At 38.5% G+C, this 27,318-nt stretch overlaps 1 protein-coding gene across 10 annotated transcripts in view; it reads left to right on the top strand.

The window, feature by feature from the left end:
* RIMBP2 (RIMS binding protein 2) overlaps positions 1-27,318 on the top strand; it is a 98,084-nt gene that overhangs the window by 56,670 nt on the left and 14,096 nt on the right. For 8 of the 10 annotated variants that reach the window (XM_030501981.1, XM_030501978.1, XM_030501982.1 and 5 more), the window contains 10 exons: positions 2,606-2,810; positions 8,459-8,610; positions 11,347-11,423; positions 12,349-12,458; positions 12,870-13,679; positions 15,836-15,987; positions 16,382-16,849; positions 18,343-18,492; positions 19,736-19,894; positions 25,246-25,363. In XM_030501981.1, coding sequence (XP_030357841.1) covers positions 2,606-2,810; positions 8,459-8,610; positions 11,347-11,423; positions 12,349-12,458; positions 12,870-13,679; positions 15,836-15,987; positions 16,382-16,849; positions 18,343-18,492; positions 19,736-19,894; positions 25,246-25,363 — 2,401 coding nt within the window. Of the gene's footprint in view, positions 1-2,605; positions 2,811-8,458; positions 8,611-11,346; positions 11,424-12,348; positions 12,459-12,869; positions 13,680-15,835; positions 15,988-16,381; positions 16,850-18,342; positions 18,493-19,735; positions 19,895-22,835; positions 23,562-25,245; positions 25,364-27,318 lie in introns of all 10 variants that reach the window. The other 2 variants (XM_032920214.1, XM_030501983.1) reach the window with 2 other exon arrangements.

The following is a 27,318-nucleotide window of genomic DNA, read 5'->3' as shown; positions in this document are numbered from 1 at the left end:
CTGGCAATTTTGTGCCATTGTGGTTAGGATAGGCTATACCATGATAGAGAATAAAAGTTCAGTACTTAGAGTACTTAGGAGAGTGTAAGCACATACCTTGCTCTGCAGTGATGTCCGTCAATACATGGATTTTCCACAGGGAGGTGAGTCTGGCTGACTAACAATGAACCTGCCTCAAGTGAAGAAACAAAGATGAGGAGAAGAATGCCTCCTGCCAGTACTATTGTGGATCTTAGGACAATTTGTTCTTTATATAGTACCAGTTTTGTATTCACTGCTAACTCACAATCTTGATTTAAAAAAACAGTAGTTAAGGCATTTTTCATCCAGGCTTCATACTGTGATGAGAGAACAACTTGAAGTTTGTAGGTACTCAAAAGAAAAGTCAAATATATAGTTGCATATACTGAAATTCAAAGAAGTTTTAAATTAATAAATAATAATACATTAAAATTAATTTTTTTCCCAAAATATTTTTAAGGCAGCCTTAGAATCTTGTTCAGGTCTGGACTGTGATGCTTTTATTTTTTATTTTATGCTAGAGTTCCCATAACTGCATGTGGAAAGGTCAGTATATATTCTTAGAGAGTGAATACCTCATCCTTAAGCTTCCCATTGGAAAGAGGGGATCTAAAAACCCAAATTAGTTTACTGCTTTGTTTGTTTAATGTTCTTTTAAAATAGTACATAGATGAATTATTCATGAAGCAAATTAACAAGTAACAAAGGCTTATATTTTGGTTGCTCAAAACCACAGTGGAAAGATGAAAGACAAAAAAACCCACCAAAAATCAAAGCATTTAATGTTTGTGTAAAACTCCCACAAGGTCTCTGTACCATATTGTTTTCTGTTTCATAATCATGCAGGTAAATACCCCTGAGACTTCTTTGGCAGAACTAAATTAATTTGTGTTTTATGAATACGAAGAAATTATTTTCTCAAAAGTCACTCTAGCTTTAAAAATGTATTTGTTACAAAAGAAAGGAACAAACAGTACCACTTTCTGTAGTAGGCAATTTGGATTTTTGTGTTCTTCTGGGGACTATAAGTGTTTTGTTTATCTTGAGCTGTGCTAAGATCTTGCTATATGTATGTAATATATATTGTTTTCTTGATATGTAGTATGTGCAGGCCTTTTTATATGAACTGAGAACATTTTTCTTGCAAGAAAAAGACATTTAGTACAGTTGAATGAATCCAATTGGTATCCAGACTTCCTTTGTTAGTTTGGTTGTTTAACTGGGCATATACTATAAAGGGGGGTTTAATGAAGGGAAGTGATGTTTGTTCATCATAAAGCATCAGATTAGGATATAACATATTAGCTTTTTATATAAGGAGCCTATTACTGCCTCTGTTGAGCTACTTCTGCTTGCAGCGTTTGGGTAGCAGCACATAAGACCACGAGTGCTCCCTAGGTCTAAAACGGCACTTTTGCTCTGGCACATTTTCAGAATATAGGACAACTGTTTGCCCCTAAGTGAAAATCAGACCTCACAACAGAGCTTTGAGGGAGCTTTGCTGATTCTTCAGTATTTGCAACACGTTTTATTATGCTCTTTCCTAACTCTCTGGGCACTCTAGATTTGTGGGATTTCTCTTCAGGAATATCTCGTAGTGTATGCAAATAGATATGCAGGCTGTTGATAAATGCAGATTGAAATTAAAATGCGTTCTATTGAAAAAATCATTATATCTTTAATTTAGCTGGTACAATAAATGTGCAGATTTGGGCTTTGCGTCTTCGCTCCCCTTATGTATGTTTTGAGTAAAAGTTGTAGAAGTCCTAAATTCCCATGCCCTTTGTCATTCCTTTCAACCAGGAAATCTTTCCATCACTTCATCCATTTTTTCACATTAGGAATTCATAAACTGTATGTAGGCAGATTTCCCAAGTCAGGACACAAGTTTATCATATAAGTTCTGTTTTGTTAAAGGCTGATGCCTCAAAATTAAAACAAAAATGTTTGCCAACAATGACATTTTGATACTTCTCACAAGCTTACACACATTCTCCGCTTGGCTGGTGACTGGATTACTTCTGTGTGGTTTGGCATCTATAGTGAGGAGCATTATTTTTGCAAGGGAATTCAGCCAGTAGCTAGGCTCACATTCTGCATGAACCACTGTGGGCCTTTTTTTGTTGTTGTTGGGTTTTAATACATAAATGTTAATCTAGCAATTCGGGAGTCTTCAGCTTAATAGCGGAGTATTGGGAAACCTCAGAAATATACCTGATGTTTAGGAAACGTTGGAGGAGTGCACAAAAGTGACATTCAGATATGTGTAGAAGTCAGAAAGCTGTAGGATCTGTTTGCAGGTGTTCTTGGCAGTGATTTTGTTTTAGCACTGCCAAAAACATAATGAGGAAATTCCCCTTTGGAAACTGTGGGTTAAAGGAATACTTACCGCGATATTACAGGGCTAGTAAAAGGTTTCGTTCTAAACATGGGTGAGAATTTAGGGGAAGAAAAATGTGATTGTAGGCCTGTTTGTCCCAAATAGTTTGCCTATCCTGGCTTCCCGGTACTGTAGAAAAATCTGATGCAGTCACAGCTTGCTCTGATCTCAGTCTAATGTCGGTGTTATGTCTTGCTTGTGCAGGCTAAGGTCCGAGAGCTAGAGGAGAAATGCCGGACGCAGAGCGAGCAGTTTAACCTCTTATCCAGAGAGCTGGAGAAGTTCCGACAGCAGGCAGGGAAGATTGATCTCCTGAGCAGTAACTCGGTGGCATCCTCAGATATCTCTGGTTCTCCCGGTAAATCTTTATCCCAGTTAATGAATGGAATAGCCACTTCTATAGGCAAAGGTAAGGACCAGCATTTTACTTGTAGTTACCTGTTATGCCCTGTACGTTTTAAGATGTAACACAATGATGTAAATAGAGTTTGCTTGTACAAATGGAGGACAGAATTTACTCCTGTTCCTGTTTTGTGACGTGTTTAAATTTCAGAGTATCTCTTAAGTCTTCACTGAGGTTGTTCCAGTTTTATTAGGGCACTGCTGTGAGTAGAATTCTCTCTTGTTGTTGGGTGTAGTGATGAGAAACATGTTTAGTGTTAAAATATTGTATTCTTTATGTAAATATTTACTTCTCCTGGAAGAAGAAAGGCTGACTTTCACTGTTTCAGGGACAGGAGTAGGTCTGCTATCTTGTTGCAGTAGCAGTTCATGGGAAAAGAAAGCACACACACCCCCCCACTGCATTAGCCATTACATAAAAGGAACCTGTAAATAGACCTGGGTACAAAATGGAAAAACTGAATGGAATATTTTGACAATCATGGAAATGTTTTTGGTTTAGTTGCATTTGTTCAATAGAAAAGGCATTTCTCCATACAAACTTGAAACTAGAAAAACACTAGGAAAACATTTCAATGCAAGCATATACACTGACTACAAAAACACAGGTACTGTCACAGAGTGATTTTGTTTGGAAGGGGGTTTCATGAGATATATTTTAATAGAACTGAATAGGGATGATATCTACAGTTGCTTACTAAACTGTGCAAAGGTGTGTTTAGATTTTTAACTCTGTTCAAAATAGTATTTGCACATGTAACTGCCAGGTGGTTTACAAACAGAAAGGTCACAACAAAACTATTGTTGTTTTGAGCTTTAAAAGAAATTGAGAACTTCAACACAGTATGTGCTTTTCCAGGTGAATTTCTGTCAGGTCATCTCCTGTTAGCAGAGGTAACTGCTCCTCCTTAGTACACAACTTTGTTAACCATTCATTATTCATAAGAAAATTGCAAAGATGAAGGCAAGAGGTTACTGAGGACACTTGAAAGTAACTTGCGTGTAAATCACGTTAGATTGCGTATTATAACTGTGTTGTTATCAAAGCTGAGGAGCATGCTCACCAGCTCAGTATCACCCATGCTAGAATGACTTTACTCCTTCTGCAAAGGAACACTTGTCAGGTAATTTCCATTACTTACAAATTCCCCCCAGGTTGTTTTAAAAGAAGTCTGAAGAGAAACTGGGGAAATGAAATAGTCTTGCCTTTTATTTATTTCATCTTCCTAAGCTTCTAGAAAAATTTTGAGGCATAGTGCCTAGAAATCACAAATCATTTCCCTATCATTACAGATGAGCAGTTATTTTCAGTGAAGGGTGTTAAACTCAATGTGAAATTAAGTCAAAAGGAACCAAGGTGACATCCTGTCTTCCTTTCACTTCAATAACTTTGTACTTTGTACGCCTTGGGTTTTTGAACACAAAATTCGAGCTGTTTGCAGTCTTGCCCACTGTGGTGCATACTTGCTTAGAGGCTTTTCTGGAGCTGCAAGTCTTATATAAGTGGATATTAAAGTGCGCTAAATGGAGAATCCAGAAGGCATTACCTGATAGCTGTAAGAATTTGTAGAAATTTCCTAACATAAACAGGATTAGCTGCTCATGTCTCCAAGGACAGGATTTTCAAAGCAACAATTAATTCTAAAGGGAAGGTAATTAGGTATTGAGATATCCTTTAGGCAGCTGGTGAAGGTCAGTCTGTATCTCTGGATAGCCTAAATCTGGATTTAAATCTGGTATTGATCTAAATAGGCCCCAGTCCTCAAGTAAAAATCAGCTAAACTTTCTGAGGTCCTCAGGCAAACTCTCCAAATTAACTGACTTTTATTCTTGAAATGCTAATGGAAACAGCTTAAAAAAACCCTTCAAAACCTAACAAACAGACATCTTCCAAGAAATCCTTGAATAAAACCACGGAAAACACAGCTAGATCTGTACTGACGTCATTTAAAGGCCTTGCTCTATAAAGTTTTTCTTATAACCTACTGATTTTTATGTGACTTAGAGTTCAGGGCCTGCAGCACTAGTGTATAAACATCAGAAATCCTTGGACAATATTAATTCTCAGTATGAGCGCACTGAGAACACTAATGTTTGAGCAAGTGGGGAGGATTTCTAATTATTGAAATCAACTGTTTGACACTAATGATGGTAATTCTACAGCAACTTCTTCAAACCAGAAGTGTAATTATTTTTATGATGTGTGAGGAAGAAAGAACACGAGAGGGAATACAAGGACAGCCTTCAAAGTAAAGCAAATGACGGAAGCAAGATCAGTTTATGACCAGATACTTTGCTTTAATGGGTGATGTTTGAATGTATCAGGAGATGAAATAAACCTAGCCAGAATAGGTAAGAATCTAAAAAGTTCACTCTAAACATATAATAGTGTCACAGTCAGATATAGAAACCTTAAGATCTATTATTCATTAGATAAAAGGCTCATTTAAATGGCCTTTCTAGATAACTTAGGTAGTCCATAATGAATCAGCAGTTCCAATAAATAAAATGGATGTTGTACTAATTTTACTGGAAGTATGGCCAGCTTTAATCCTGTTGGGACATTTAAATTAAGTCTGGTGCTCTTCCTTGCCACTTTCCTTGAAAGGGTATTCTTCAGACTTCCTTAACAGATACTTGCCAGTCATGGGAAAATAAAGGCCATTTTGAGTGTGATGGATTTTATGAGACTTTCTGGACAAAACCCCCTTGGCTTTATAAGGTTCTTCTTTAGTATTTAGAGGGGGAAAAAAAAAAGGGGCATTCTTGGAAGCTGCTGTGTGTTCTTAGGAACGAACCTCTTGTGTTTTTCATCTTTAACTCTTGTTTTTTTCCAGAGTGCAAATATAAAAGGAAAGGGGCTTTTTTTTTTTCTTACTTTCCAGTGAGTTAACAAGTTTTAATAGGTCTGATTTTTGCACATTCTGTTGTTCAAGCCGAGGGACATCAGTGAAATTTCCTAGGATGAACAAGAGAATCCCATTTGAAATTGTTTCTTATTCTGGAAGTAAAGTTAGGCCAGATTTTAAATGTAGCCATTTTTGTCTGTACTCATGTATTCATGATCCCCAAAACAGACATCCTCTGTAGAAACAATCAGGAGATTGCCAAGATTCAGGAGGCTTCAGGAGGAATGTGCTTCCTGCACAATGGATCTCAGTTTCACTTCTTGCCAAGTCATTGCTCAATGATGCTATGTTAATTTTTTTTAATCCACCTATGACTCTACATACATAGAATCAGCATGAATTTACATGTATTATTTAGGCATCTTCTGACCTTTTTTAAAAGTCATCTTTTAAAAAGACTTTGTCCAGAATACACAGGAACTAACTGCTACTGTTTTATGATATGGCTTGCCCAAAAATCTGTTTTCCTCCAATTTATTGCAGATATTAGAATTGATTGAAACTGCATTAATTTTTAAGCTGCTTTAAGAAATATCTGAAACCGTGGTCCCAGATAAAAGCAGTCCCACAGCATGGGAAAGAGCCTTAGAGGATCAGCTGCTTTTATTTCACGCACTTTTTCATAAAGAGACAGGGGTTGGTGGCACCCAGTGCAGATTTTATTGAGCAGGGAGATGTTTCATTGCACAAATAGCCAAATGAACAGAGAAACAGAGGGCTCTGAAGACAGCAATAAGTCCACTTAGGAAGACAGATCCATTTTGCATAGCTATTTTTGAGGCAGAAGCTATATTTGGACACACATTGAGGGATATGGGTAAAGTCTTACTCTGCTGGGAAGTGAGGTATCTGAGTAGGCTGTATCTAGTTATTAGCACCATCTGGAGCCATATATGTGTACAGTCACATGAGGCAATTACAACTAGCACACAGTTTTCTCTCCTATGTATTAAGGACTCAAGGTGAATTTTATGCACCCTGTTTAACAAATGGAAAAAATAAGGGAGTTGAATAACTTCCAGCATCTTGAGATTCCTGGAGTTCTTGGTAATGTGTATTCCTATCCTGGTTATCATCCTGTATGTATGCAAAGCAAGGGCGATGTTTTCCAAAAATCTTTCTCCACATTTTGTACGTAGTGCAACTAATTTAATAACAAAGCCTGAAAAATCCAGGAGGTATGAGACTGAACAGCAGTTTCTTTTGAATGAATAATCACAGTTGGACCAATTATTTATAGGCTTGGCACTGACACTGGTATGGCAAGCACATTAACAGCAAACAGAAGGAGCTAAATTGGCTAAAGGTTTCTGAACAGCGATGACTTTTCTGTTATATGTGTGAGAGAGGTTCCAAGAATAAAAAATGTGCCCTTTTCCAGCCTGGGGACTGTGTGTAAGCAGGGCAGGTGGTAATTAATCTTTTATATGATGACTTGTATATTTCCCTGCTGTCAATGTGCTTAAGCTGTCCTGCTGTAAATTACAGTGATGCTGAGAAAATTAATCATATCGGACTAAGGAGAACACCAGAAAAACCCTCTGATGATATGTTTTGGAGCTTATCGTCTTCTGCAATATGAACAAAGAAGTTCCACTCATAATTCCTGTGGCATATGTCTGGGAAGCTTGCAATTCAGTAGCAAAACATTGCTGTCCAGACTTCTGCAGAACTGGAGAGGAAATGCTGAACCTACACATATCCAGGGTCTAAAAAATTGGAGCACAGGTTCACTGTGCTAAGGAGAGAGAGAGAAAGGAGAAGGCATTCTGCATATCTGATTGTGTCAGCAATGCCCTAGCTCTCTGCTTTGCTCTTACTTCTGCTGATGCTGCAAGTATAATTAGGCTCAGTTTACAATATCCTGTGTGTTTTCATGTCATCTGGGGAATAAACTAACAGTAAAAGGGAAAAAATGTAGAAGTATTTTATATTACACTTTATTAGTCCCTCTTGCAACATTGATGGAGCTGTTCTTTTAACTCGTCTCCCCTCACCACTGGGCCTGGTTTTCACTTGAGAAAAGAGTGTTCAGCCTCTTGTAAGGCTGCCTGCCTAGGTCCCTTAAATGTGCAGTATAAGCTGTCATCTTCTTTTTATTTTTAAGTGGAGGTGGGGTGTCTTTTGATTTTTGGAAACTGGAGAGATGGCCCTGGGATCAAACTGTATGGTTTGGTACCGGTGTAAATGAGGAGCTCATAAGAAATGTGAAGCAAGTGCTCTTGGAACTTTGTCCTGCAAAAAGTCAAATCACTTCCCTTCATTTCCCAATGAATATCCTGCCAACTAGATTACTAGCATTTCAGCTGCTTTCTTAGAAGATAAATGCACAACTTGAATTCTACTTTCCCACACATGACAAAGCCCCCAAAAGAAATAGATGGGTTCCAACAGCAGCTTTTAGTGCTGGGCATATTAAGCAGCATGTCTTGTCTGAAACTATCAAGGAACACAGGTGGATTTTTTTTTCCCCCATTAGGGCAAACTTTAACTTTGATTTTCTTTTTTTTTTAATTAAAATACCTTCATTTTCTACATTATATTCCATTACATATTGTTGACTTACGCAATTTACTGAAAGGCTGGGAACTAGTAGTCTTAGCAGTTTTTATGCTCTGCAGTCTACGTACCTTAGTCTTTTTCTAGAAGGATTTCTAACAGGACAAGAAAATAACTCACTGCTTCTTACTAGCTGGCAATGTTTCTGCTTGAGAACAATGCTTATATGTGTTTTGGTCACTGCCAGGTCATGAAAGTCCTTCTGGAAGTCGTTGTGTGATTTCAGAGTTTATACGACCCCTTCAAATATCTGGAGACAAACCAGAACAATTGTCTGTCAAACCTACATTCCTGTCCAAGTCAAGATCTGGTACCCCAAGATGCAGATTTGATTCAGACGTGAGTCTTTGTCCTTTAAAATTTGTTGCTGAAAATATTTGTTATGAGGCCAAGACTTCTCCACTCCAGGGGACCAATGCAGGTTGATCCATCTGCTTTTAAGAAGTCCAGGCATGAATGTTCTCATTTTCTGAGACAACTTGCTTAACATGGGAATTGACTTGGTTAACCAATGGGAATTAATGTGACGTTTTTGAAGAAGTCTCAGCTGGTACCCTAGTTACACAGCATTAAAAAAATGAGTGTGAGAGAACCTTGAGCTTTTATGAAAACCTCAGCCTTCAGTGATGCATTCAGTGTTGTACTACTTCTGTGCATAAAAGGTGTGAGTTAGTACTTCTGTTTGTGTCTCTTTTGGTGTATGTGTATGTTATGCAGCTTTATTATTATTTATTATATCTACCAAAAAGTGTGAATTTGGTACAGCCTGGGCAATGGAAGAGAAATTCCATGCAGTGCCCTCTGCAGGCAGGTATGCTGTGACAGAGAAAGTAGCTCATTCTGCAGGACTTGTTTCTAGCACTCTCCTAAACTGATATGAGCCTGGAACCTGGAATTGAAAGTTGGAGGATGTGGTAAGACAGCTATGAGGAAATGATCTTCAGATTTTACTCCCTACCTTGCAGTCTAAATCCCATTCTTAATCCTTATGGAAGTAAATAAATCTAAACTGTGCGCATGCTTTCTATTTTATATTCATTGCGACTGAACCTGTGGAGGTTGGTAAAATGTTTTAAAATGGATCACAAGCCTGAGTATGGTGTGGGATATTCTTGTACAGTAGGAATTCCATGGGCATATATAAGGAGAATCCACAAATAAACATATGTGTATATTTATGTGTAGCAGCATTGCTGAGAAGTGGGAACATTCACTGCTTTTTGAAGAGGCCACAGAAAAAGCATCCCGAAGTAGTCAAACCAGAAAAAGCAGCTTAGCAATGTGACTTAGGGAAGCAAAACTAACAGCAAGGAATAGAAGTGCACATCAAATTTAATTCCCTCTTTCTATTATTTTTGGGTTATCTCACTGAGAATGTCAAGCCTTCTTTTGCAGAATTGTTCATTGTGTGTCTTCTAGAGTGTAATTATATGATACATACTTATATTATGCAAGCTCACAGAAATTAAGCTCCATTCTTTTTCAGAGGTATCCAAACCCAGTGGAAGAGTATATGAATAAAATCCAAGAATGGAGCATAATGCTGTGAAGCGTGAAATAAAAGAAATTAACACTCTGTGAAAATACGTCTGCAACTTCCCTGATCGTTACTAGTAACAGTCTTCTAGAATAAGCATTGTTGGGTTAGTTAGGAGCTTTGTGGCATGCCTGTAAAAAGGTTTCAGGATGATAACTCTTGAAAATGTGTCTGCCTTCCCAAATGCTACACAGGGGAGAGTACCTGTTAGCTGACTACTGCTGTCTCATCACTGGAAGTGGAGTGTTGGCAGAATAGTGTGTGATGTGCTAACCCAACAAGCTAACCCACCTCTTCAGAGTTAATTCAGAGGCGCAGTGACTTGACTCAATATTTTTCTGGTGCACTTTTGTTCCGTACAAAATCAAGCAGGGACCAGTTTAGGCCTGAAAGTTGCAGTTCAATATTCTCTTTGTCCAGATCATAAAATGCTGTTCTGGTTTTCTCTTATTTGATCCCACTGTTAAAACTAGTATTTCTACCTTAAAGTTCTCTCAAGCTGAGGTGCAAAGTTGTTCATTTTTCCTGAAAGGGTTCACAGCATACTGTAAAATGAGGAAAGTGCATCTCTCACTGTAAAAACTGTGCTAGGCTCGAAGCATAACAGAAAGCATTGCTATTTTACCTAGAGATACCTAGCGCAGAGCTAGAATAGGTGGAGTCTGTGTTGATTCAGCATTACAATTTAATCTCCAGGGTTTGTAGACTGGATTTCTAATGGAATAAATGTGTGGCCTGGCAGAATTAAATTAAATGTGATGGTAAATTCAGAGGAAATAAAATATTTCTTTCAGTTAGTGGAAAGATGGAATTCAACAGATGCTGCTGCTGAGGACTGGATTTGCGAGGGGGTGTGTCTTATGTGATACTCATGTTTCCGGGTATTTGGAAGTTGACACTTGCACCAGCTCTAAACTCAGCATTTGTCTTAAGTACTTAATCACTGGTATGAGATTTCTACTATTATTTCTGATGAAAACATTAAGGTATCACCCTAGATTGTCCATGTGATCATGTAGCTGTATTATGCCCAGAAACACCAGGCATACCACTTACACCAGGTCATCTTGGAATAACTGAGTTTACTATACTTTAATGAAGACTTTAGTAAAAACTTAGTCAGGAGGGTGAGATGGTCAGTGAGACTGGTATGGTTAAAATATGTCTTTAGTTGGCAGCATGAAAGGGAGTGGTGTGGCCAGCATCACATCTCCTTCAGCCATCTCCACTGACCAATTTTGCAAGCTTTTGAGGAAAACCACCATCCATTCTTAGGCAGGTGATCTGATTCTCTAGCAAGAAGTCAAGGAATTAGCTCCATTTCTTTGCCCTGTTAGAAACTGATTTGCAGTTCTTTTTTAGCCTAAGTTCTTCTAAGTAAAATTAACCAGTTACGTTTCATGCTATAACTTAATTTATCTATTTTTAAATGTTGCCTGTTTGCTGAGTGGTTTCTGTCACCTGTCAGGAAAACAGTGTCTGCATCTTTTTGAAATATCATTGTCTTTTTCTGTATTTTTTTTTCTTCTTTTTTACAGATGGATAATGATCAGAATTCCAATACCTCAAAGCAGAGATATTCTGGGAAAGTCCATCTTTGCATTGCCCGATATAGGTAAAAAACGTATTGGTAATATTCAATGTTTAGTTTTGCTTCACTTTTATTCATGCACTAAATTATTACCTGGAACCAATGTTATGGATGGCAGACCCTTTTCCTGTTTGCACTGGCTGCACAGTAGTGCCATTTCCATGTGCTTTTATTGTCAGAGAAAGTTTAACATGGCATGGCTCTTTTACCCACCCCTGTGTTTCTACCCTTCAAGGTCCAAATGAGATGAGGTGTACCTCCCACTTCATAGAGGATGTCTCAATCTGTTCTTATAAATTGCTTTTTCATCACTGCAAGAAAAATTTAACAGTTCCTCATATCTTTGCTTTTCCCTGAATCTGAATTAAAATTTCAGATATAAAGTACTGTCAAAATAAAAATTTCTGTGACTAACAATTTCTTTCAGGATGGATATGGATTTAAATACTTTATAATTTTTTCTATGAGTACCTTGTTTTAGGTGTAACTTACTGGTCTTGTCTCTATTGAACTTGTCTCTGTTGAAGTTAAACTTGTGTAAAAGACTGTCAGATAAAACAAATGGAATATGGGGGCTGGAAAAGACCCCACAACGGAGTTTGCTTTAATTCACTTTAGAAAACGAAAATACTATGGCCAGTGTATTCCAAGAGTCCCAACTGAGAAATGTGTGAGTAAATTCTACAGAAAAGGATGTAGTTTTAAGTGTGTAGTGCTTCAGCAAATAGATTGTGTTTCATGGCAGCCTGTTGGTGGTACAGTTACAGTTCCCAACAACAAACTGACCTAGACTCGGGTCAGAGTGTATGTTTCAGAAGAGAAGCAAAAAGATTGAACTGAGGAATTACTGACCTGTGCAGGCTTAGAACTGTAAACCTTTATGTGGTTAGTATGCGGTTGTGTGGGGGTTGTAAGTGAACACACGTTTTCCATCTGTATTCCATTGCAGTTATAACCCTTTTGATGGACCAAATGAAAATCCAGAAGCAGAGCTCCCCCTTACGGCAGGAAAGTACCTTTATGTGTATGGAGATATGGATGAAGATGGCTTTTATGAAGGTATTTTTTTTTAATCTGTGAATTCATGCTAATTCATGCAGATTGAAAACAGTTCATCTGTCAAACACGCTCCTGATTCCTTCCTTCATCTACTACCAAATAAGTTGCTAAAATTACCCTATCATCATTGTGTTAATTAACAGAGTTTCTGCACCAGCAAAGCCACTCCTTGCAGGCAAAGCTAATTATAAGATATTTTATATTGTCAGCTTTTCCTACTGGCAAGCTTTAAGTTGACAAGAAAGCTTACTGGCATTTCTGGGTTTTGCCTCACTGAACCTTTAGATTCTCAAACTGTGAATGTTGTTTATGTGCAGTTTTCACTTATATTTTCTTTCTTATCTTGTCTCTTGCAAGGCATTGACATGCAAAAGGTATTCTCCTTTTAAAGGCATTGTTCTTTCTTACCAGGAGAACTTCTAGATGGACAAAGAGGACTAGTCCCTTCAAACTTTGTGGATTTTGTTCAAGACAATGAGACCCGGTTATCAAGCACATTAAGCAGTGAACAAGATCAGAATTTTATCAACCATTCGGGTCCTGTTTTGGAAGGAGATCTCTTGGAGATAAGTCCACCAAGTCATGTAGACTCTAGCATAATCAGCAATGGCGCAGGGACTCTGGATGTGAACATTGATGAAATTGGAGAAGACATTGTGCCTTATCCTAGAAAAATCACCCTTATTAAACAACTAGCCAAAAGTGTAATTGTGGGCTGGGAGCCACCGGTAGTGCCACCCGGATGGGGAACCATTAGCAGCTACAATGTTCTGGTTGACAAAGAAGTACGGATGAACGTAGCCTTGGGAAGCAGAACGAAAGCTCTTATAGAAAAGCTTAACATTTCTACTTGTACATACCGAATATCAGTTCAGAGCATCACAAACAAGGGTAACTCAGATGAACTGCAGTGCACTTTGTTGGTTGGGAAGGATGTCATAGTGGCCCCCTCTAATCTTAAAGTGGACAACATCACCCAGATTTCTGCTGAGCTGTCCTGGCTCCCTACAAATAGTAATTACAGTCATGTGATCTTTCTTAATGAAGAAGAATTTGACATTGTCAAGGCTGCTAGCTACAAGTACCATTTTTTTAATTTGAAGCCCAATATGGCCTACAAGGTGAAGGTCATGGCAAAGCCCCATCAGATGCCCTGGCAGCTTCCCCTGGAACAGCGAGAAAAAAAGGAGGCCTTTGTGGAATTTTCTACATTGCCAGCAGGTTTGATATTTTTCTCCCTACCCCAAAACACTACAGTTATGTTTCTTTGAAAATACTAAATAATTTAACATTTAGCTTTATGTTGAAATCCCTGTCACTTTTATGAGCAGACTGGGGATTATGAGATTGTTTTATGGTATCTAAAACTAATTCTGTCCTGCGTTATTCTCGTCTTTGTTCCTGGGTAAGGACTGAAGCATTTTGGGGAGATCAACTAGGAAAAGCTATGTTTACCATCATCACAAATCAAACGCTCATTGTTTTATCAGGGTAATCTCCATTTGTATTTAATTTGTCCAGTTGTAGTATTTCTGGTAGTAATTTATTTTCACTGGTGTGAACAACACTGGGAAAAAAACAGTTATCACTTAGGACACATTATTTGTATGTTATTTATGTGTCTTAAAGCACTTTTTACAGGGATGATCCAGCCCTTTTCTGTAATGAAAACAAACACAGACATCTTAGAGAACCACACAGTCATTTAGGGGATGTAAATGCATTTTGATTGTGAAGTTGCAATCACATTGTACAATTTGAATTTGTAAGGATAACAAGTTGGTTGTGTTTTCCCACCTTGCTTTTACATTAGGAATGTTGATAAGTGTTAACAGTCATTTCCTGGTATTTAAGAACAGTGAAGTAATGTTGAAAACTAGAGCAGAAATAATTTAGTGCATTTAAAGGATAATCTCACAATTTTGGGGGTGTATGGCAGTACCTGAAAAATTTGAACATTTCTCCTTGTAAATCCATCTCACCAAGGTCATCTAATCAAGGGCAAGCGGAAGACTCTCTATATGTGCAGACTTTCAGAGCACTGAATGTCTCTGAAGCAGGGACAGTCAAGTACAAGTGACTCCTGGCGAGTGAAATTTCAATAGCATGTACTGAGCTATGGCTTAACTGACTTCCTGCTGGGATTTGATTCTAGCAAAGGGGCAGGAATTAGTTCTGGTCTCTTCCTTGGCTTGCATGACTTATGTGTAAGGAGACATGCAGCACCGTCATGCTGGTTGAGTAGAGAGGGAGTTAAGCTTGTATGCCTACTGCTTTTGATGTTGTTGATTTATAGTTCCAGTAAAAATGTCCTCAGCTCAGGCATTCATTCTTTTGTCTTCAATCATTTCAATGAGGTAAGTGTAGTGCTATTACAGAATCTGCTTGGAGGGAGGGCGTTTTAAACTTAAAATATGTTGTGTGGCAGTCGGGAGATACTGCCTCTGTGGTGGCTTGAACTTATTAGCTATGTTGACTTTGTTATTTGGGAAAGGCCTTTTCAGTGATGTTTTTTCAGGCCAAACACTTCCCATGCTGTATCTCCCTCTAGTTGCTGAAGTATGCTAAAGCAATAAATGAGCAAACTCACAGCAACCAAAGTTTGCATTCTCCTGGCTATTACACAGAGCTGAACCTTGCTTCTGAAATGTTTTAGCATGAAACACTTCTCAGGATTTGACTGTTAAACTAATACAACAGGATGCCTGGAAATGAATGACTTAACAATCTCTATGATATTTTTACTTTGAATTTCTGTCCAAAGTAGATCTATTTGTAGTAGAGTAATAATGTCTTTCAATTAAGAATGTATTTCATGTGTTGTTACACTAACATGTTGCAAATGCCTTAAAAGGTTAGTAGGTGTATTTTTTGATTCAGCGTAGAGAAAAGATGTTGAGTCCAGTCGTCCTTTAAACCAGCATGCTGCTGGTTGAAAAGGTTAAAGTTCTGGCTTGCAGTTCACATGGTGCCTTAGGGTCAATGTGCTTCTGGCCCATAAATCATTGCTTGGAGTCACGGTCCAGAGACACAGAATTTGAAAGTGATTCCTGAGTATGTAGTGTTCATTCAGTGCAGAGATTTATACCAGGAAGTCACTTGCTGTCAGCTGCAGCAGTTTTCCACTAACAGTGTCACTCTGGGGCCTTTCTCTCCCTCCTTTTTCTGTTAACTTCTGTATTATGGGTACGTAGCAGTTACACAGCCTGGAGGGATAACAAATAGGTTCAAGTTGCAAGTACAGACCACCTTTTAAAGAAATTTATCTTAGTCAATGGCTGTAAGCTGAGGGTCAGTTCTTGGCTCCATGACCTGCCGAGCCTATGCTTCTGTAAGTGCTTTTGAATCTGTACAGTTACCCTTCCTGTCTTTCTTAGGTCCTCCAGCTCCACCTCAAGATGTTACTGTACGGGCTGGGTCCACCCCAGCAACCATACAGGTGTCCTGGAAACCACCAACTCTGACAGCAACAGGGACCTCCCATGGGGCCAATGTCACAGGCTACGGTGTTTATGCAAAAGGTCAACGGGTGAGTTCTCCTTTCGGCGTTACAGTGACCATCTACATTAGGTGAATTTCAACTGACAGGTAAAGGCAACAATAAACATGTGTCAGCACTTCAATGTGTGCAGGGTTTTCTCAGCTTTCAACAGAACCTACTCTTTTGTTTGTGCATAACTTGCTCATTAACTTCCTTTCTATAAGCACTTAAGCTTTTCAGCCCTTTTTTTTTTGGACAAATGAGCTGGAAGGATTAAAGATAACTGGTGCTAACTGGTTTGGAGCCATAATGTGGGCTCTTGCAGCTTACCCTGGGTTGGCAATAATTCACTCCATGTTAAGACTTGGAAGATTGTGCTTTCATGGGGTTGAGGGGAGGGAATTAGATGTCTTCATGCTAATATGTTGCTTGTTTACTTCAGGTGGCAGAGGTGATCTTTCCAACAGCAGAGAGCACATTGGTGGAGCTAATGAGACTAAGGAGTTTGGAAGCAAAGGAAGTTACAGTTCGAACACTCTCTGCACAAGGGGAATCAGTGGATTCTTCTGTTGCTGCCGTTCCATCTGACCTACTGGTCCCTCCAACCCCTCACCCTAGAACTGCTCCCAAATCTAAGCCATTAGCAAGTGCCGGAGCCCCAGAAACCAAAGAAGAACATTTAGGTCCACATTTAAAAATGGATGAGTCATGGGAGCAGACTCGTTCGGCATCCCCTGTTCATGGACATATGCTTGAGCCACCGGTTCCCAACTTCCACAGCCCAATCCAGGGGAGGAGGTCTCCATCACCTAACCGAATACTCCCTCAACCTCAAGGCACGCCTGTCCCAAATACTGTTGCAAAAGCCATGGCAAGAGAAGCTGCACAACGAGTTGCAGAGAGCAGTAGGGTAAAGGCAAACTTTTTCTTTCAAAAAGGCTTTTTTTTGGGTTGGCTTTATTCATTGTGGTACTTTTCATCAAAGAATTTTTTCATCATATGCTTTAAGGAGCAGCTAATTATTCCTAAACCCTAAAGATCTGTAGTTTGAGAAGAAGCAGTGTGCTAGAATTCCGTGCCATCTTCCACAAAGATGCTTGTAACCATAAAGGTCAGCCTTTGATTGGCATAGAAAGCCCATAACAGCACTAGAAATGTTGTCTCCAAAAATGCAGAGCCTTAGTTCTGGGCAGGGGGTAGTAATCATCAAAGTTTGTGCTTGGATCCTGCAAGACTCAAAAGGGAGGCTTGCATTTATGTGAGAAAAGTCAACCAAGTACTGAAGTACTTTGAAAGAGACCAAAGCAATAAAGGGCAGTTTAAAAATGGGTCCCTAAATAGGCCGCAAGACAGAAGTCATGAGAAGACTTACTGTGAGAGCTAATCTTTTTGACAGTTCACAAAATGACAGTTCACAAAAAAAGTCTAATAAGGGAATCTAACCAGCCGACAGATAAGAGATGTGCTTGTATTCTAAACCCAGCTGAATAATTCTGGATCAATAAGGTCTGCTAAATACATCTATATGCATGTGTATATTTCTTCCTCTTGTTTATAAATAAAGCAGGCTGACATAAATGTAATGGAGGGAGAAAAGGCAATTAGTTTGTTTGGCACTCTGAGGTGAAAGTTGATTTAAAAACCATATAGGGAAAGAGAATTGAAATACTTTTTCTGGTTTTGAAAATTGCTGACATAACATATGCTCTGAACCATGTTTAATTACATTAATTTTAGTGATGCTTGAAACGTTTAATTCAGGGATCTGGACAGAAGTTTACAGATGGATTCACTCTAAATGAAATCAAATTGTGCCAATGATATTTGTCATGTTCAGTCCCCAGGAGTAGAAATTCTTCCCTAGCAGTAGGCTGCTGCAGAAGCAGCTGTGTGCCTTCTTCCAGCCCTTCATCCAGCCTGTTAGATGGCTTATGGTTATTGTCATGAGAGTAAGCAGAAGGAATCAAGTAGCTGAGAGCAGGAGTCATCTCAGAGCACAGGAAGAACACAAAGTCACATTCTATAGATTTTTTTGTACTAAGGTTAAAAATGCTGTGGTGACTAGGCTGTCCGCTAAACCTTTGCCAAGGGGAAGTTAACATCTTTGTTAGCAGGCTCTGACTGTAGAATACTGAGAATTTTTACATAAGTGGTACAAGGAAGAAAGCTGGCAGCTGAGTTGATGGTCACGTAAAAGAATATAATTGTTTATGAGCAAGAGTAATACAAGAAGCAAAAAATTCTTGAAAACTCAGGTTACAGTCAGGAAACCCACATTGCTTTAAACCAGGAGTGTATTTAAATGCTGTGTTCTTGAGTCCTACTGTCTTATATTTGCCATTTCTACCACTGGTTGCAGGAACTGTCTGCTTCACAATTTTCTATTTCTTGTTGCTTTGCTAGATGGAGAGGAGGAGTGTTTTTAGTGAAAGGAGTAACGTAGCCCAGTATGCCAACTCAGATGAGGAGGAGGATGGCTATGATTCTCCCAATGTCAAAAGAAAGGGGGCTTCAGTTGATGATTTCCTGAAAGGGTCAGAACTTGGAAAGCAAGTAAGTGGCCTGATCTTGTTACTGTTTCAGGTGTCTAACATGAAACAAGTGTTCAATGAAGTTATATTCTTTGAAGCCTAAAAAGATTAAGCTCTTTTATCTGTGAGGAATTTCCTCAGAGCTAGATGCAAAATCTCTCTGGCTACAAGTATTCTCAGATCTGACTAGGTTTCAAATTTAGTTTTCATGTAAGGCTGAAAGAATTCTTCATTGCTTTAAAGCACTATGTCAAAAAATGCACTTTGAGAAATAGAGCTTAAATTATGTCTGGCCAAACAGCTACAGTGTGTTAAGTGTAACTTGATTATTAGATGTTTATTTTATAGCTTCACCTACTTGTATTTTAATTGCTCATTTGCATTGTTTATGAAAAATGCTCACTTCTACTGCTGGGTTTGTTAGGAAAGAAATAATTGGAGAAAATTGGAGAAATCTCATCTGTGGTGGCTTTCTCCATAAGAAATTATTAGCTTGCTAATTTCATTATAATGCCCATGTGCTGCCAGTATCTTCCAGAAGGAATTGCTATTCCATGTGCTGATTCCCTATCAAAAGTCTTTTCTTCATTAGTATTGTAGGAGGAAGGAATGCAGTAATTTCTAGAATTCTAGTACTTCTAGAATTCTGATTGTTCAGATAATTCTGCTGCAATCTGACAGTCAGATGCACATTTGGAAATATGATGAGTTTTGTTCATGATCTGATTTGTCAGATGTAATGTTTAGCAGAGGCCACTCCTGTTAAAGAGAATGAAAGCTTCAAATTTCATTAGCTGGCTATATCATACGGTAATGGTAACATCCTGCGAGAATTAAATGCTGATCACTTTTAAATTACAATGTGATGTAACAAACATCTGTGAAGAGCAGATGATACGAGAATTATCCTAGGGCCTTTACAGTTTGGTCAGCAAGTCCACTGATGCATGAAGGACCTCATGGTTTAAAAATCAAGGAATTCAATCAAGTCTAAATCTAGATTGGGTGCTGTGAGTGCAGACATCCTTTTTTGTATCACCTATGGGATAAAGATTGGATTTCCTGAGTTGGGAGCATAAATGGGCAAAAAAAATTGAAATGTGATCTCTCCACTAGAACAGACCAGCAAGCTGCATGATGTAACTTATATGTGGCTATTAGTGTACTATGCAAACCTAGGATATGCTCTAGTCCTCATAGGTGTTAAACAAGGATTTTCAGCTTTACAGTCAGCAAAGATCTTTCTCTTTCATCCTGTCAATTAGCCTCACTATTGCCATGGTGAAGAGTACCATACAGAGAGCAGCAGAGGTTCCGATTTGTCTGATATTATGGAAGAAGATGAGGAAGAGCTGTACTCAGAAATGCAGCTGGAGGATGGAGGAAGGCGGAGAGTCAGCGTGACTTCACACAATGCACTTAAGGTAAGTGTGGCTGTAGAGGAATGTTAGGAGGACCTCCATGCTTTGATTCTTCGGAGCATTTCTATTAGTTACAGATTTTGCAGACCATTAACAATCACACTGTTTTATAGTCCTAGAACTGGGGTGAATCTTTTTTATGATGTCATTGTTTATGATGTAAAGTAATACATTTATTACTTTTGGGTTTTGCATTATTTGGTAGCTGCTCTTTTAACTGACTATTTTCCTATATGTAATTGTTGAAGTTGCAATTTCTGTTCTGTACCTGGGGACCTTTCCCGTGTCCATACAACAATATACTACTACATGTGCTACCCAGAAATCAGTTGTTTCTGAGGAAGGAGTTTTATATAAGCATCCATCCATACATATAGTAAAAAAACAACTTAGGTTTTTCATGTCTGAGTAGTTTGTCCCTGTTGCTAGTGCTAATCCCATCTCCTCCACAAGCTTTAAAGCCTGCTTGTAAGAAAGGGAGTTGGGTCAGTTTTATTTGAGAAATGCATTGTTAGAGATTCTCATGCTCTAAGGAATCACGAGAGACAGGAAACACCTATCAGAAATATTACTTTAACACTGCACAGCAATGTTTATTCTGGAAGACAACTTTAGTATAACAACTAAAGTACACTTAGAATGTTGAACCTACCCAATATAGAATATATATTTCCCACAGTATATTTATGCATGTAAATTGTGTTTGCTTTTAGTGTGTCTAGCAATTACACTAAATTGTGTTTTCTTAGAAAATTGGATGACTTGAACTGCAGGGAAACTCACATTGTTTTTTCTTGCTATATGCTCTTATTTAACTAAAACCCAATACTAGTTTTTCATGCATACAAGAATTTTGACCGACCTTGTAACTGTTTTCATGTACTATAAATTCAGTTCTTTTATTCTGATACTATCTGGAATGAGATAGGTACTTCTGAAAAAGAAAAAATAATCTATTATTCTGCTAATATAAAGGTTGAAAGTGAAATCTTTCTGCATGCCTTTTGTGTCCCCTTCCTCTGGGAAAAAATGAATTATCCCTAGACTGTTCTTGTCCTTTATACATCAGAAAGTATATTTACTTCTTGATTTTAAATTAGTGTTGCCAATGTTGGTATTTAAAGGAAAGGTTCAGACTGTTAATTGGTGTAGTAAATCATTTCAGACCTGTTCAAGTCTGTAGGCAGACTTCTCTTACGCATTAGTGTACGTGAAGGGTACGGTTGGTTGACCCACTCTGCAGAAGTGGAATTCAGTATATGAATACTGCCTGGGGAAGGACTCATGGGTGTCTGAGTTTCATTTGCAGGATATGGCTCACCATCCTGATAAGCTTTCTGATAGAAAATGCAGGTCAGATTCTGCTCCCAAAGTGCTCGGTAATTTCCCCTCTTTCACTAGATGCAGTTTCCCTTTGGAATAGCAGTAATTAACAAAAGAAATGAAGCCGTGTTTGCTGAATTTTCCATAATGTCAGCAGATTCCTGTTCCTCTTGCATCTGAAAGTATGCCACCCATGCCTTGCAGCTGTAATTGAGTATTCTCTCCCAAATGAATAGGCACCCCAAGAAAGTACTTTGCATGCAGGTATATATTTGCTTTATTCGGAGATTTTTATTCACCCCAGTGGTTCCCCAAAAGAAAGGCTGACATGGGTGATCAAGGGAAGATTCAACTCACTCACCTATCTAGCATTCTAAAATGTGGGATGTTTGAGCTCCAGTCAAAACTAACCTTGTTCATATTTATTGACTTTTTTCTACTTTTATGGCAGTTTGTCTCGAAAGTTTCACAAGTGTGACACATATTTTAAAAAGGAATGAAAATAGATGAAGCAAATATAAAGTAACTTTGAAAGTTCCTAATGCCTGAAAAAGGAGGATGTCCAAAACCCAGTGAAGTTTAATATGCTCAGAGAGAGAGGTATTGCTGAAGTCTCCAAGATGATCTTGTCATTATTTATGGATGCTGTTGCATCCAGAGACCCATCTGATCTGGGCATTGAGTAAAGTACAAGGAGAAGTGATCTCCACGATGTAGCATCTATAAACCACATCAGTCAAAACCAACACCTCCTGCATCATTATTCTCTTGTTTCAGAGTCCAACAAAGACACTGCATAGGGTTCTCTTATCACACCAACATGTGTTTGTGTAAATGTAATAGAAAAATTACAAAATGTGTCTGTCGTGTTCTGAATGCTTATTTTATCCAGGCCAGGATAGTTTTTACCTACTGGTATAAACAGAGACTTTTACTTCTGCTAATGGGCTTATTTCAAATACTGGTTTTATCAAGCAGGTGTGAGATTATGAAGGTTTGATGGCAGTGCTGTCAGTGCAGGCTGCCTCTCAGGGTCCTTTCTGTGGAAGCCAAGCTGTAAAAATGGTGCAGGTGTTTTACAAAGGATGTCTGCAGAATAGCTCTCCTCTGGCAGGAGATTTAGTGTTCCCTGCTCATAGGATGCTTTAACAGATGCAAAGCAAGAAAGCTTGCTAGGACAGAATTTTGATTCTCAGATATGGGTTCTGGTTACAAAGAAAAATCACATAGCAATTTGGCATGGGGCAAGGAACATACTAGGCATTAGTGCTGTGTTTTAATGCCATTCTCATTCACCATGCTGGAACCTGTATGCAGCTTTCATTGCTTTGTTTTAAATGCATGGGTTTATTCTTGTTAAGAGCATCACTCAGTTGTTTGTACTGACTTCTCATGTTGTATCTGACATCCGGCAACTTCTTAATCATGTCTTCATTTTTCACAGATTCTCATTCAAAGCATGACATCCTTTTCACTAAATAAGCTGCATGTCTTATGTTTGCCATTGCTCTAAAACTAATTCTGTCTTTATTTTTCTTTTCTTCTCCCTTTTCCCTCCCATTTTATTTTTGTCACACACTATTTGTTCCCTGTCTGGTTTTTAACATTACATAATTTTAAGGAGTGCGATAAGACCACTGAAGCCACTTATTTGGAACAGCCTGACTTTTCACAGCAGATACATCACAGTAAAAAGCTTTTCAGTATTCCAGAAGTAGCTGAAGAGGATGGTGAATACTCTGAACTGCTGTACAAGCAGGGTTTAGGTATGCCCTATAAAAAGAATCCCACAATAGCTAGAGACTCTAGACCACCTAGGCCCTACAATCAAGACCAGCAGCACAACTTCTGGTACCCAGCCAAGCACAGAATTTCAGTCATGGAGGATTTTGCTGCAGACGACAAAGGATGTAAATATAGCCGGTCCTTATCGAGGAGCCCAGACAGTGGACTAGACTGTGGAAGTGAAGAAGAAGAATCTCACTTTAATTTCAGATATACTTGTGATTCAGTTTCTGCCAACGTTGCATCTAGCTGTTGTGCAGAGACTGCTAACTGTTCTTGCAGGAAAAGCATGAGGCCATTGCTTGCTCGCAGGAAAACCTTAACCAGACAAACCAGCATCGAAGAGGATTTTGGTGACCTGGGTCCTTCCTTTGTAGAGCCCAGGAGTGAACAGGTCAAGCCCAGTTATGAGAAAAAGTATGAGACTCAGAAATGCACTAGAACAGATAATTTGTCTAACGAAGATGTTCAGGGAGGCTGGAAGACCGACTTAAAAATGGCTGACTCTAGGGCAGCTGGTCCACTTGCAAAGCCATCCCACAGAGATGCAGAAGACTCTCTGGTGTGTGAAGTAAATCTTCCTTCTAACATCTGCTTGCCAAGTCAATCTGGTTTCTTTCTTTTTTCTTTTTCTCCTTTTTTTTTCTTCCTCAATTAATTTTTAGAGTCCATCTTTTGGACCTCTCTGCTACATTTTTTCCTTTTTTGTTTTCCCTCCCCATTCATTTTTATTATTTATTATTCTGCATTTTCCTTTCCAGTCCTCTTTTGTGTCATGCTGAAATCAGTTTAATTTGCTTTACAATGATTTTCGCACAGAACAAATTACAATAATGGCTGCTTTTATTAAAGGACAACTGAATCTAAATTTTAATTAAGGGTTAGCTGAACTATAATTTTTCCAAAAGATTGTTTTTCTTTATTTTGCCCATCTAAATGTTGCTTTATTAAAAAAGGCTTCATTTTAACTGGAAAAATGTTTCATCAGTAATTTTTTATTTGATTTTCTTTTTTTAATGTCAAGGATGTCATTTCATCATGTTGTTTTTATTCACCTCATTCCCAGAATTTTCAGGATATGCTCTTTATCATGAAACATCTCTGGACAAGAATCAAGATTCTCCCCCAGTGTGACAGTGACCCAGATTTATGGAGTCACAGGTTTCATCATATTTCCATTTTCTACCTTATCTGCACTGTCACTACTTTGCCTTCCTTTTTGGACCATCTCTTCTTGCCTTTGAAGTTGCAGACTGCATCTCTGCATGAGAATGCAGGCAAACAGCTTCTTCCAAAGGGAGAGGCCAGGGCCATTCCATATCTTTCAAGGATGCCTCTGTGTGATCTTGCCTATTTGCATTTCTGTCCATTAATCTATAGAAGAGTCTCCACGCTTTGATAGATGCATCCGTAGGCTTCCCTGCTCCCTAAAGACCAAAGCAAGTTCTTTACCCTCTCAGTCTGCAACAGTGGAAACCTCAAATCTAATGTGTAGAAACCAGCTGCCTGCTCTTCTAGCCTAGCAGTTTATGCTGAAATGATCCTTACAAATTTCTCCCACTCAAATTGGTGCCCAAGCTGTATTAATCTCAATGACTGCATGATAAATGCTCTGGAGAGCATTAAAATAGTACCATTCGGTTATCAAAATAGCAACACTTTCTGCAAGGGTAGTGAACAGAAAGAGCCAGCTGTGATGAGAGATGAAGTGTCTACATTCCCTTCTACATATTTCAATGACCTTTAAAAGGCTTTAACAACCGAAGGCCATTATAGCAAAGCAGTGTGCTCAAGGAACAGAAGGATGTACACTTGTTCCCATGCTGCAAACTGGACAAAGCTGTATAGCTGAATGCAAAGAAAGGCTTGCCTTTCAGTGCAGGCCAGTCTCCGCAGCTCTCATGACTGGTGGTACTACTCTTCAGGAGATGATAACATCATCTTAGCAGCAACAACAAAGGCAAAAGAATATGTCAAAAATTATTCTTTTCTTTTCTTTTTGTTCTGATGTGTGACTGCTGGTTACAAAACTGCCATAAATCAAGGAACCATTTTTTCTTTTGCAGGTTTGCCAGGCAACAGTATTTACTTTTCAGCTAACCTTTCAGTTAAAAGCTAAGTTTAGTTGCCTTTAGAGCTTATGCTTCCAAATGTGATTGACCTGATTGATTAAAGTCCAACCATGTAACCATGATATTACCATGCATGTAACTTACAGACCTGTTTTTTCTGTTGTTGTCTTCTAGCTTTTAGGTAATCCATCATCTGCAGGACGGCCTGAAAGGGTGGAGCATGCAGGGCGAAGGTCCTCTCATGGCAGTGCAGTGCCACAAAGGTCTCGACCAATGTTGGTCCCTTCCATTGGTTAGTTGGACAGATTGGTGCATTTCTGTTCTTTGCAGCTCAGAGTTGGGAAGGTGGTCTTTCAAACAGAAATGACAGACACTTGTCTTGAATTGGGGGTCCTCTTAGTTTAAATGGGATGAAATGGAACTAAAACCATCTCCATCGAAGTATGAGTGTATGGGGGTTTCACAGGGGCCTGAATCAGTAGCCATTGACATCACTGGGAGTCTTTTCATTGAATTTAGTGGGTATTGGAGCTTTTCTAAGGTTGGTTAAACTTGGATACTGTTAGAGTTTACCTACGAAGAAATTTGCAGGCAGGCTACTGTAGGGTCAGTAAAATAAATGTACCCATTCAGCCATCCATTCAGCCATCCATCTTTCCATTCATCAACCATCATTTTGCATTCACTTTCCATTTTCTTGACTACTTTTTGGAATTTAGATGGGAAAATGGAAGCTGTTAAATGTAACAAGTTTGTGGAACTTGCATATATTTACAAGATTTGATATTTCTTACAGAATCATCCCTATTCTGGTTTACTTATGACTTAAACTATATGCTGGTGTATACTAGAAAATCCAAAAAGTAGTGCAGAAAAGATAATGGAATCAAGACACTATGAACAAATACTTATCTGTTAAAACTTGCACTCTCTACTGACAAATAAACATTCACACTGAAAACCAGGAAACACATGCAAAAACCAATGCAGGTAGAGTTCTGTGAGCTATTAGCAGAACTTTACTCCATGAAGAGGTAAAGTTGGTCTGGTTCCCATTCCTAACCTGAACTTTAATTTGTGAATACTGTAGGCATCATCAGGAGGAGAAGGAAGCAATGTCAGGCAATTCTCACCTGACATTTCTGTGAATAAGAGACATCATAAATGGGAAAATTATCAGAAGGGAAGAGACTGATCATTAAGGAATGCTTTTGGTTTTAAATATCAAGTATTTTTCCCTTTTCCTAGAATCCCACTAAAATGCCTGTACTGTACATTAAAGCAAAATCCCTCTAGTGGGCACAACTATTTGATATCTAGTAAATAGTAATTATTGTTATTGAAACCATAGATCAGAAAACACACACAGCTGTAATGAAACTTTCTTAGTGTCTTCAACACAGCACAAGTGTTCAGAGGCTGATTCTCATCCTAGATCCTGGTGTAAACCAGGATAATCTTCACAGATGTCAAGGAATTACTGTGCTATGAAACTGGTATGGGGGAGACCTAGCTACAGGGAGGCTCTTGAGCTTCTGGTGACCGGTTATTGTTGGCTGAACCAAGTAGCTTTTGGATGATGCTGTGAAGACCGTTAGATTTTCATGTCCTTTCTTCTGAAAGCAGCCTCAGCAGTAAAGAATTCTGGTTTATATTTGGAATATTTAAAGCAAGTTCCATTTATTGTTCTATTATCTGCTAAAACATTTTTTATGAATAGCGAGTAGACTTTGGATTCCTTCCTTTGGATTCCTTCTAATAATCATTTTAGTCAAAAAAAAGGGAAGTGGTTAAATTTATTGGAGCTCACTTTATATCAACAAAGTCAGGACATGGGAACCGCTAAGTTCTGACCTTGCTGCTCAGTAGCTCAATAGCAACAGCTTAGGAATCAGATAAAGAAATTAATTCCTGATAGTCTGTGCTCAAACAAATAGGAAAAAAAAATCTCAGATTTTATTTCTTTCAGTGGAACTTAAAGAATGAATCCATGTATTTTGTATTATGTACAACTCACTGATGCTCCTTGGGGAAATTCCATAAGGAATAAGTTAAAATTTTGTCTAACGCTGGTAACAAGCAAACCAGTGAGCTGCTAGGTACAGTAGCTAACAAATAAAACAGTTTGCTGTGAAGCTGTTGAAAGGCCTCATGTGGTTTAGAGTCCTAATTTCTGTCTAAAAGACCAGTGATTAAAATTGCTGAAAGGTCTGTATGCAACGTTTCTCACTTTCAGCATCATACTGT

This window comes from Strigops habroptila, chromosome 11 (genome assembly GCF_004027225.2).
Source record: "Strigops habroptila isolate Jane chromosome 11, bStrHab1.2.pri, whole genome shotgun sequence".
Taxonomy (NCBI): Eukaryota; Metazoa; Chordata; class Aves; order Psittaciformes; family Psittacidae; genus Strigops; species Strigops habroptila.
This window is presented reverse-complemented; position numbering and strand designations above follow the sequence as displayed.